The following is a 12,073-nucleotide window of genomic DNA, read 5'->3' as shown; positions in this document are numbered from 1 at the left end:
CTTGTCTTGTTCGGTTCCTGGGTCCCAGGGGCCCTTTGTTGTTATGACAATCGTTTGCCTGTTTTTTACAGTTTGCTCGGTTTCTACTGTATCTGTGTTTATAAATAAAGAATTTATAAAAAAAAAGAAAATGAAAATTTACTTTTTTTCCAACAAACTGTCAATTTAGCCCCAAATTTTTAATTTTCACAAGAGGATAAAGGAGAAAAAGCTCACTACAGTTCGTTACACAATTTCTCCTGAACACAGAAATGCCCCATATGTGGCCATAATCTACTGTATGGGAACATGGCGGGGCTCAGAATGGAAAGAGCGCTGTTCGGCTTTTGAAGGGCAGATTTTGCTGGAATATTTTTCAGGTGCCATGTCGCATTTGCAGAGCCCCTAGTGTACCAATAAAGTGGAAACCCCCTAAAAGTGACCCCATTTTGGAAACTACACCCCTCATAGAATTTATCTAGGGGTTTGGTGAGCATTTTGGCCTCACAGCTGATTCACAGATTTTATTAACAATGGGACGTAAAAATGAAAAATTACTTTTTTTTCCAATTAATCGTCCATTTAGCGCCATATTTTTAATTTTGCAAGTAGCTGAAGAATTAAAAAAAAAATCAGAGTTTGTTACACAATTTCTTCTTAACACGGCAATACCCCATATGTGGTCATAATCTGCTGTATGGGTACATGGTGGGGCTCAGAATGGAAAGAGCGCTATTTGGCTTTTAGAAAGCAGATGTGGCTGGAATAGTTCTCAGGTGCCATGTCGCATTAGCTGAGCCCCTAAAGTATCAATACAATGGAAACCCCCCCATTGTGACCCCATTTTAGAAACTACACAGGTGACAGTAAACTGGAATTCACCAAGAAGTGACCCCATTTTGTAGGGACAATTTTAGGGCCTCTGCAAATGTGACGTGGTGTCCAAAAACAAAGAATCTAAATCTGCACTCCAAAAGCACATATCGCTCCTTCACATCTCCGTCCTGCTGGGTACCCAAATAGCGGTGTATACCCACATGTATGACACTGGTGTACCCCGGATAACGTACTTAATGCCATATGTGGGTATAAATGGCTGTTTGGGCACAGCCGGGCACAGAAGGGAAGGAGCGCTTTTGGTTTTTGGAGCATAGTTTGGTTTTTGGACGTCATGCCACTTTTGCAAAGCCCCTGAATTGCCAATAAAGTGGAATCTGCAGACATGTCACCCCATTTTGGACACTACCCCACTCATGGGATTTATCAAGTGGTGTAGCGAGCACTTTTAACCCGAGTGTTGCATTTATTTAGTTTCCAGAAATGAAATTACAGCTGATAATGAGAAGTTAAAAATGAAAATTTTCCAGAGATTCGCCATTTTAGTGCCCGATATGTTGTGCCCAACTTATGTCAGCAGAGACACTCCAAAAACTGGTAAGCGGGTATCCTGGGCACAACAGCTTTTAGAGCGTTCATCTCTGATACAAGATGGGCACAACATGTTACGCACTGAAATGACGGATTCCTGGAAAAATTGTCATTTTTCACCTCTCACAATCAGCTTTGTATTCATTTATGGATAATAAGTTATAGCAACACTTGGGGGTTAAAAATGCTCTCTCTACCCCTGGATAAATCCTTCAGGGGTGTAGTTTCCAAAATAAGGTCTCATATCAGGGGATTCCACTTTACTGGCGTTTCAGCTCTGCAAAAGTGTCATGGCATCCAAAAACCAAACCGTCTGTGCTCCAAAAACCCAATAACCCTTCTTCCCTTTTGCGTCCAGCTGTGCCCTAATATCAGTTTATACCCACATATGACATTACGTCCGTTATCCTGGGTACACCAGTGTCATACATGTGTCATACATGTGGCATAAACTGCAGTTTGGGCGCACAGCAGGGCGCAGAAGCGAAGGAGCGCTATGCGGCTTTTGGAGCACAGATTTGGATGTTTGGTATTTGAACGCCATGTCATGTTTGTAGAGCTTGTAAGGTACCAGGAAAGCGGATTCCCCAAAGGAGTGACCTCATTTTGAAAACTGCACCCCTCAAAGAATTTATCAGGGGGTGTAGTGAGTATTAGTATTGCAGGCGTGACTGCACAGCAGATGGCGAAGAGGGAATATATAAGCTGTGCGGAGAACATTGCAAACACCAAATTCCCTACTATGTCCCAGTAGCTCCTATGATTGGGGGAGTCACTCTGGGGGTCACTTTGGGGGTCACTTCTGGTGTCTTCTCCCTCATAAGCTGTAAATCTGGGGTGTCCCCTGATATTCGCTCGCACAGCTTATATATTCCCTACCTGCCGCAGCCAGTTGTGTTCTAATAATTTGGCGATTTTTGGGGGGTTTTGCCTTGACATTGCTAGATGCTATAATTTCTTTATTTTTCTGGTGACGCGGCCATATAAGGGCTTGTTGTTTGCGGGATGAAATGCATTTTGTAATGACACCATTTTTGGGTGCCTACAACTTATAGAATACATTTTATTAACTCTTTCTTGCTGGATTTAAAAAAAAAAATAAAAAAAAAAAAAAAAAAAAAAAATCAATCCTGCATTGAGTTTTACATTTTAAATTTTTCACCATGCAGCGTACAGTATAAGTGACATGTGTCCTTTATTCTGCGGGTCAGTACGGTTACGGCGATACCTCATTTATGTTATTTTTTTATGCAATACTAAGTCTGCTGAACAAAAACACATATGGGGACATAAATCAATGTTTTTTGCATCGCCATCTTCTGAGAGGCGTAACATTTTTATTTTTCGGTTGACAGTGTTGGTTGAGGGCTTATTTTTTGCGGGAAAATGTGCGCTTTTTATTGGCACTGTTGTGGGGTGAATATGACTTTTTGATCACTTTTTATAGCATATTTTGTAGGATGAGATGACAAAAAATCATTACTTCCGGCGAGTTTTTTCCGTTTTTTTTTCCCGACGTTCACCGTGTACATTAAATATTATTTCATTTTTATTGTACAGGTTGTTACGGATGCGGCGATACCAAATATGCATTGCTTTTTTTAATTTTTAGTGCTTTTTTTTTATATAATTCATTTTGTATAGAAAAAAGGGATTTTTGGACTTTAGAACTTTATTACTTTTTTCATACACTTTTTTTTTTTTTTTAACTTTTTTTTTTTTTTTTTTAACTTTTTTAACTTTTTCATCTGTCCCTTTAGGACACTTGAATCAGTTGATGCTTTGATGAAAGCATCAACTGATTCTGCACAATAGCAGACAGGACACGAGCAGGACATGAACCTGCTCGTGTCCTGTAAGCTGCAGAGGAAGTGAGACACATTGCTCACTTCCTCCACCGCCTGGCAGGATCACCAGGTATGTGGGGGCTCCGGTAGTCTGGGGTCACTGGCCAGACCCCAGACTACCTTTTACTGACATCGGCACCCCCCGATCTCGCCGCGGGGGGTGCCGATCCCTTTCAATTGTCGGCGGATCCCTTTCGATCGCGCCGTGATGTTTGACGGCGCGATCGAAAGGGTTAACACGTCCAGTCGGACTCAGTTCCGACTGGACGTTATGGAGGAAGGGGTTAGGTGTTAGTAACACCTAACCCCTGTCCCCCCTGCACCCCTCCCCCCGCCAGAAAGGTACCTAAAGGCCGGACGTATTTCGGCAATAGTCTGGTCTTTAGGTACCAGCACATGAGGCCGTAAATTTACGTACGGCGGTCCTCATGTGGTTAAACCATGCTATGAATTCTGGGTAAGGAACATACAAATAAGACCTAGATTTTAGCGACTGATACAGAAGTACCTTTCACAAGTTTCTCTTTCCCACCAAGGAGAACCTATTTGCTTATTCCTTACCAGGAGCTCCCATAGAGGACCCCTAGCGAGCCGCCCCACAGCATTGCAGCACTAGAGAATGTACTCACAAATACTCGATCCCCAACTACATTCTCCAGGTTCAGCTGTCTGGTGATTTCCTTCAAAGCAATCTTGTCATTGGTCTGCAAGAGACCTGAAAAGTAAGAAGACATTACAGTTCATACACTAAGCCTATTAAGAGTATAGGTTGTGCCTATATACACTACCTAGTGTTTCCTATCAAGATAACGGACACAATTCCGGCTGAAGTCTCAGCGCACATCACAGTAATAACACAATGTCCCTGTGACTCGCAGGTAATGCTATATAGCACTAGCCTACAAGAGCCCAGCACAGGGTCAGCCTACCCCAATACTTACCATTCAACCAGACCTGCAAAGCATTCTCCTTAATTTCTTTTACTGCAAAGATGACTTCTAGAGCATCATGAAGTAGCTGAAAGACATAACACAGCGAGGGAAGGAAAATGCTGGATTAGTAAAGGTCCATCACACCATGTTGTGCAAGTTTTAATGATGATAAGTGTCTCACGGATGTGCTGGAAAAACAAGTCCCATCCATGTAGGTCCCTCCTTGTAAATGATAGGGTTATCCAAGACTGAGATACTGAGGACCGATCCTTAGGATTGGTCATTAAGATCAGACCGGTGAGGCAGCAGTACTCATGTGACATCATGTTCATTGTTCTCGTAGCCCGTTTGCAGGTCAGTCCCATTCAAATGATGAGGCTGGACTACAATTCCAAATGCAACCACTATACAATGTATAATGTTGCGTTTGCAGTGAAGAAGCTGTAGCACTCACTTGAAGGCTGCGTTTTATGCAACCAGCTGATCGGTGGGGGTGCCAGGTGTCAGAAAAAGAGGATGTAGCCTAAGGATAAGTCATCAATAACATAATCCTAGAAAACACCTATAAAAGGACCTGCTGCTAACATCTTGTGGACAGATACCACAGGACACCTTCAGAGGTCTCGCAGAGACCATGTCCTTGTGCCACCAAAACTTCTGACTTACCCAGGCATGGAGTTCAGCGGACCTCTAAAGGTGCCCTGTTATGTCTAGATCACCAATTGGTCTTTCTTGGACTCCTTCATAAGTACTAACCCCTACACAGTGGGAACACCCCCCGCCCCAAGACATGCTATTTTTGGAGATGCTCTTAACCAGTCATCTCACCAATACAACTTGGCCTTTGGCAAAGTCTATCAGATCCTTACGTTTGCCCATTTTCCCGCTTTAGGCTGGGGCCCCACGGGCTGGAAACGCCACGCTAAAACGCTGCGGGAATAACCACAATGTGAACGCATCACAGTTCTTCCTGCAGCACTTTGAACAGAAAGTTTGCGGAGTTTTCCTCTGCGGACTTACTGTTCCGATTATACCTACGGGGAAGCCGCTGGTGTTTCCGTAGATATAATTGACATGCTGCAATTTGCAAAACCGCAACGGTTTTGGAAATCGCAGCGTGTAGGTTCTGCGATTTTTTTCTGCAAAGTGGGTGTGGTATTTGCGTGAATCCCATCCACTTTGCAAATACTGTAAGTACTACAAAAACCGTGAAAAATATAAAGGGGTGAGGTCATTAATAGTGGAGTATACAGTCAGTCAGTCTTTTGAGTTTCCCTGTTCTCGGTCCACAACGGGGATCAAAGAGCAGACTAGGATATGTTACTCCAATGTTCAAAGTTTCTACTGATGACATAATTCAGCCTTATTTCGGTCAACATTATATATATATATATATATATATATATATATATATATATATATATATATATATATATATAATGTGAGAGTGGACACACACATATACGCAACAATCTGAGTAGTAACTTGGCAGCAGAGAAGGAATCTCACCATACTCTTCCCCGATCCCCTGGGACCGATGATCAGCGCGGAGTTACTCTCCCCATGAATCACTGTTCTCTTCAGAAGCTCAACTAAGTGCCTGAAATTAGAATAACAAAGGGAGAGCGGCTGAGTCCGAAAATAGCACAGAGTAAAGAGAAGAAGCCGAGCTGAGGCAGTCATCACAGCGGCGGCTTGTGTCTGACTTCTGACAAGTGAGAGGCGAGCGGCGGCCTGACTCATGGGGGAACTCACAACAAAGACGGGATGAGGCTGAAGAGTCTGTGTGGGGCAGAGATACCTGCCCCAATGTGAACACGTCCTTCACAGTAGGACTGGTATTTCATATGTAGTTAGCAGGGGGTAGAAGAGAGCAGCGGAGGTGAAATACTTCACTTACTAGGTGATAGGGCCACTCCCTTAAAGGGGTTGAGGCCACTCGCTTTAAAGGAAATGTCAGGGATTTTAAGAAAATTGAGAAAGGCGAGATATGTTATAAAATAAAGAAATAACCCGTACCGCAGCCATCATGCACATCATTCATATGACCGCTGAGGTGATCATGTACATCATTCATGTGATCACTGGGATGATCATGTGAATGATAAGTGTGATGTCAGGACCATCAAAAGCCACCGGCCAAAATTTGGTGCCTTTTTTAATATACTCACAATTTACTAAATAGCACTTAAAGAGGACCTCTCACCACCTCCACCAATTCCAGTTCTCATCATCTGTTATTCGCTCCACTGATTCCAGCAGAGTTGGAACGTTCTCTCTAGCCTACAACTGTTTCGGAGCAACAAGTGCAGTTAGTTTTGATACGTGTTATTTAAGTTATGTAATGTCAAGTGGGTGGCGTCAGTCAGGGGGCGTGACTCTGAGCTCCAATCAGAGGCAGCCAGTGTCAGAGCTCACAATCACACCACTGCCTGACACTGCCCTCCTGACAGTACAGAGACTACGTAACATATTAAGGCACCACCAATAAGAGCATTGGTCTCTCAGGAACGGTGGGGGGATAGAAAAAAAAAATTCCTATTGTGTCGGAATCAGAGGAGCAGGGACTATTAATGATTGCAAAGAGAAGGACTTGTTGGAGAGGATGCTCTAGTCAATGCTTTACCCCAAGAGGGCTGGAGGAAGGTGAGGTGAAGAGTAAACAGTATAGCTTTATCTTACGATATATCATCCACTACAAAGTATATATCTGCTGTATTCGTGTTAGCCAAGTAGTTGTAGTTCACACTGTCACCACCAGGTGTGTAATAGCCTAACATTAAACACAGTGATCCCAGGCACACATGTTGCTCACAAACTCAATCTAGAAAGCTCCTTCACACAGGATAAAGTTCAGGGGATAATAACACTCCTCAGGGAGAGCGAGCACCTTCACAGGAGTATGGAGACTTACAAGCCATTTTCGCTCACAGGGTAATGTTGGCAAACTTAATGATCTAGGTCATAAAAGAGGTTATATGTATCCCTGGTGGTCTAAGGCCTTGTTCACATCTGCATTGGTAATCCGTTCGGGGACTCCCCTGAATGGACTACCAAATGCATTTGCGAGTGTTGTGCAGTGAAAGCACACGGACCCCATAGGCTATAATTGGGTCCGTGTGCTTTCCGCGAGATCTCAGCAGGGAACATGCAGTCAGGAAAGTAGTTCACAATCTACTTTCCTGTCCACATGATTTGTGCGGAGTTCTCACGGCAAGCACATGGACCCCATTATAGTCTATGGGGTCCGTGTGCTTTCACTGTACAACACTTGCAAATGTGTTCAGTAGTTTGTTCGGGGGGGTCCCCATGTGGACTCCCCGAATGGATTACCAACGCAGATGTGAACAAGGCCTAAAGCAGAAAAGAGGCTAACTCTAGGATCCTGGGCAGTCTAAGACAAAAAGAAGGGGGTTATAGAAAGATAAGACCACTGCTAACCATTGATTATAAACTGCACTTACTTGTGCTGAGCCTCCACCCCACATCTCTTGCCGTGTTGGCCTTGCTGTAGAAGTCTCTGCCTCAGCTGGCCTTGTACCTAAGTGTGCAAGGGGAAAATATTATGAATTGAACTACACAACCCCCAATAACCTACTTGTCCTACAGGTAGAAGGGAATACAAACACTTTAGGCATGTGTCAAAACACAGAGGAAAGTCGCATCTTTGCAAATAAAGACCTCAAACTATATAATGTTGTAAGCTCTGGGCCCTCACAGCAGGGGAGATGAAATATTGCGGGGGATTTATCATGATCGGCCTATTATACACTAGTTTTGATGTTGCTTCTAACAGCAGAGGATTTGCAGGATTCAGGACGAGGTGCGGGTCTCATCATAAGTCAGGTCATGTGCCACAAAAGAGATCTACACCGGCGAGTTATTTCTGGCATTAGTTATGACAGTGAATCTGGGACAGGTGAAGAGACGTGCCCACTTTTCTAAAACTAGTGAGGGCCACAAAAAACACCACTTGTGACATTGGGTGTCCCCAATGCTGCGAGAGAACTCTCTCCAGAGCCGCCCCCATTCTTGATCAGGAATGGCCTCTTCATTCACTTCTTCCGGCGGTATCTTCTTACTTCTAGGCCTCGGGCAGAGCAGACTGCGCATGCCAACAGGCCCCGAGAAAATAGCCGCTTACAATACTATCTTGTGGCCTATGGGCATGCGCATTCTGCTCTGCCCAAGGCCAGAGGCCTTAGAAGTTACAAGCCACTGCCGGAAGAAGAGGCTGAAGATGACGCTGCTGAAGAAGAAGAGGCGGCGCTGGAGAGAGTTCTCTCGCAGCATCGGGGACGCCCCCAGTGCTGCGAGAGAGCTAATTTACATACTGACAAGAACCGGGATTGTAGGCAAATGGCGGCACGGAGAAGATAACGAAAGGTAGGAGAAGAATAGCCTTTTTTAAGGCTATTCCGACGTGGTACTTAGAAAAAATGTCATCTGAACGATAGGATCCCTTTAAATGTCTTATCTGTGCCACCATTTGCCGCCTCCATATTCTTCAGGAACGGCCTCATCATGCGTCTTCTTCCGGCACAGGGGGTTAAACTTCTAGGCCTCAGGCACAGCGGGTCAAACTTCTAGGCCTCGGGCACAGCCGACTGCGAATGCCCACAAGAAAGTGGCTGCTTACTTACTGTGTAAGAGGCCACTTTTCTTGTGGCCTGTGGGCATGCACAGTTGGCTCTGACCGAAGCCTAGAAGTTTGACCCCCAGCATCGGAAGAAGACGCGTGAAGAGGCCGTTCCTGAAGAAGACGGAGGCAGCGCTGGAGATTTCTCTCGCAACATTGGGGACGCCCCTAGTGCTGCAAGAGAACTCATTTGCATACAGACGAAAACCAGGATTTATACCAAAAGGCGGCGCAGAGAAGATATCTAAAGGTAGGAGAATAATAGCCTATCTTAAGGCTATCTCTACGTGTGAAAAATTGATTTTAATGGTAGAATCCCTTTAAGAAAATGTTTCTATGTACAGCCCATTTTCCAGTCCGAGTTTGAGACTCCTGCCGTAGGGGATCGGATTACTAATATAGTGGAATATTGATGAATCCGTTCACCCTATAGTCCTACCTGAGAAATGCACTCTCCTATAGGGAGACTCTGCTCCTTATTCTTCCTCTTGCTCATGATATAAATGATATATTCACTAGAAGGGAGAAAAGAAAGAAAATGTAAGAGGAGGGAAGATCTGGTAACAATAATAAGGTGAACATTACATCACAATAGACCAAGGTTAGGGTCACACATTGCGCTCCCAGAATCTGTGCCAATATACAGCTTTTGTCCCCATTCTGACTGGTGCAGGGGTACAGCACTTGGCGATCCCCTATTCTCCTGATCACTGGGGGTCTGAGTGGTTATCCCATATCCTACGGGAAACCCCTTTCATGCACGGTCTGCTCATCTTTTCACCGTATGGATTGACACCACCAGAAAAGATCCTCCAAAATGGTTCAACCACAACAATGTAAATTCCTCAGCTGTTCCTACTGGAAATGGGTATTGCAAGTTGGGTGGGAAGTCCCAAATCAGTCAGAGGCCGCATTATACGAACGTCTGATTTCTGCGATAACCAGAGAGAGTAAACTCAGTTTTAGTTACAGGTCAGGTTTGTCTACAATAAAAAGAACATGAATGTCTGGGATTTTCATGGACTCCATAGTCCGAAAAAAGGGCTAAAATAAAACAAGTCTCTAGACGTTGGAGAACAAACAGATGTCTGCATGTACCCAATAAAATCAAGATAGATAGGTTGTGGCTACAGGGCTGGGGTGATATGCTGGTTCTTCTGGTGACACTAAGGGGGCGTTCACACTACCGTCGGTGTCAGACAGCTAGTGTCTGCTGCTAATGTCCGTGTAAAATCTTGTGCGGACATTAGCATCGGACACTAGCTTTGTCCGTGACATTTTGCATTGATTTAAATGGACATCGGGTGCGTTCTTTTACTGTCTGTGGGTGTCCTTAAGTGTCCGTTCCCAAAGATGTCCGACTTTTCAAGCGGACAGCAAAAACCTACATGTTGGATTTTGCTATCCGCTTGAAAAGTCGGACATCTTTGTGAACGGACACTTAAGGACACCCACAGACAGTAAAAGAACGCACCCGATGTCCATTTAAATCAATGCAAAATGTCACGGACAAAGCTAGTGTCCGCTGCTAATGTCCGCACAAGATTTTGCACGGACATTAGCAGCAGACACTAGCTGTCGGACACCGATGGTAATGTGAACGCCCCCTAACCTATCTATCTGCAGGGCTGGGGTGATATGCTGGTTCTGGTGACAGTAACCTATCTATCTGCAGGGCTGGGGTGATATGCTGGTTCTGGTGACAGTAACCTATCTATCTGCAGGGCTGGGGTGATATGCTGGGTCTGGTGACAGTAACCTATCTATCTGCAGGGCTGGGGTGATATGCTGGCTCTGGTGACAGTAACCTATCTATCTGCAGGGCTGGGGTGATATGCTGGTTCTGGTGACAGTAACCTATCTATCTGCAGGGCTGGGGTGATATGCTGGTTCTGGTGACAGTAACCTATCTATCTGCAGGGCTGGGGTGATATGCTGGGTCTGGTGACAGTAACCTATCTATCTGCAGGGCTGGGGTGATATGCTGGTTCTGGTGACACCAACCTATCTATCTGCAGGACTGGGGTGATATGCTGGGTCTGGTAACCCTATAGTCTATCGTAGTCCATCTAATAACTTTTTAAACATATAGGGTCCAAGAGGACCAGAAGGACGTAAACCCGAAAGCTAGTTTTATCCTAGTGTTAGACTGGGTGATGGACATGACACTATGAAGTACCTCCATAGATACAGACTTTGCCTTTACATGAGAGATTATTTTTTATTATAATAACTAGTAATTTAATATAAATATCCTTGAGATGGAAATACGCTTTTAAAGGGTCACATGATTCCTGCCTGATGATGGATCTCTTGCAGCTGACAGTAAAACTCTAAGGGCTTGTTCACATCTGCGCCTGGGACTCTGTTCTGCAGGTTTCCGTTTCCTGCACAAAACAGGACAGGTAGACGGAAACCTGCAGACATCTTACAAACCCACTATTCATTTGCATGGGTTTGAAAAGTGTTCGGCCATGAGCGCCAGTGAGCGTTTTATGCGCTCCGCGGCAAAACTGTTTTTTTTTTTTAAAACCGGACAGAGTCGGACATGCAGTACTCTGTGTCCTGTTTAAAAAAACGGTTTCGCCACGGCCGGACTCGGCATGACAGGTTTCCATATTCTGCATGCAAAAGACGGAAACCTGATAACAGAGACCAGACGCTACTGTGAACCCAGCGTCAGGGATACTGCGGCACATTCATCAATTCTGTCCATCTTTGCGTCTTTTCCATCCTAAGCTATGAATCTGATTTGTAGTTTCAGGTCTATTTATTCATCTGTCATCTAGACCTTCATAATACAGAAGGTTTCTAGAAGCTCCAAAATTCGGGCTCACCAGGGGACAAAGATTTGGTGCAAAACATGTAGACAAAATCTTAACTTGCAAGGAGTAAGGAGCAAATATTTAGGGCAGACATCAAAGACCGTACGACTCTTGGCGTAACATAAGCAGATGCAAATCATCTCTTGCTTTTTGAGACAAATATGTGGCGCATGAAAGGAATTTTGGTAAATAGTCGTAAATTCTTTCTACATTCTTAAACTTGGAGTCTACTTTACATAAGAAATCTGAACCATATTCGGGGGTTTGTTTTTCAATACATCTAAACCCCGCCCATTACAAACCCCGCCCATTTTCTTTCTGGTGCTCACTGTTCATAAATGTCATGAATTATGGATTTTGGCACAAATGGAGGTTCTAATTCCTGACCCCTGCTTGGAATTCGTGAGAGTGCCCCTTAAATTA

At 44.4% G+C, this 12,073-nt stretch overlaps 1 protein-coding gene across 2 annotated transcripts in view; it reads right to left on the bottom strand.

Annotated features, from left to right (window-relative positions):
* The window catches only part of ORC4 (origin recognition complex subunit 4), a 32,253-nt gene that overhangs the window by 19,445 nt on the left and 735 nt on the right, over nt 1-12,073 (bottom strand). For both annotated transcript variants that reach the window (XM_075284533.1, XM_075284534.1), the window contains exons 2-6: nt 9,265-9,340; nt 7,651-7,727; nt 5,696-5,786; nt 4,196-4,271; nt 3,884-3,969 (exon numbers count right to left, since the gene is read on the bottom strand). In XM_075284533.1, coding sequence (XP_075140634.1) covers nt 3,884-3,969; nt 4,196-4,271; nt 5,696-5,786; nt 7,651-7,727; nt 9,265-9,321 — 387 coding nt within the window. In that variant the 5' untranslated portion in view covers nt 9,322-9,340. The remainder of the gene's footprint in view (nt 1-3,883; nt 3,970-4,195; nt 4,272-5,695; nt 5,787-7,650; nt 7,728-9,264; nt 9,341-12,073) is intronic.

The sequence above is a fragment of the Leptodactylus fuscus genome, chromosome 8, assembly GCF_031893055.1.
Source record: "Leptodactylus fuscus isolate aLepFus1 chromosome 8, aLepFus1.hap2, whole genome shotgun sequence".
Taxonomy (NCBI): domain Eukaryota; kingdom Metazoa; phylum Chordata; class Amphibia; order Anura; family Leptodactylidae; genus Leptodactylus; species Leptodactylus fuscus.
The sequence above is the reverse complement of the archived record's forward strand: the minus strand, read 5'-3'. Positions and strand labels throughout refer to the sequence as shown.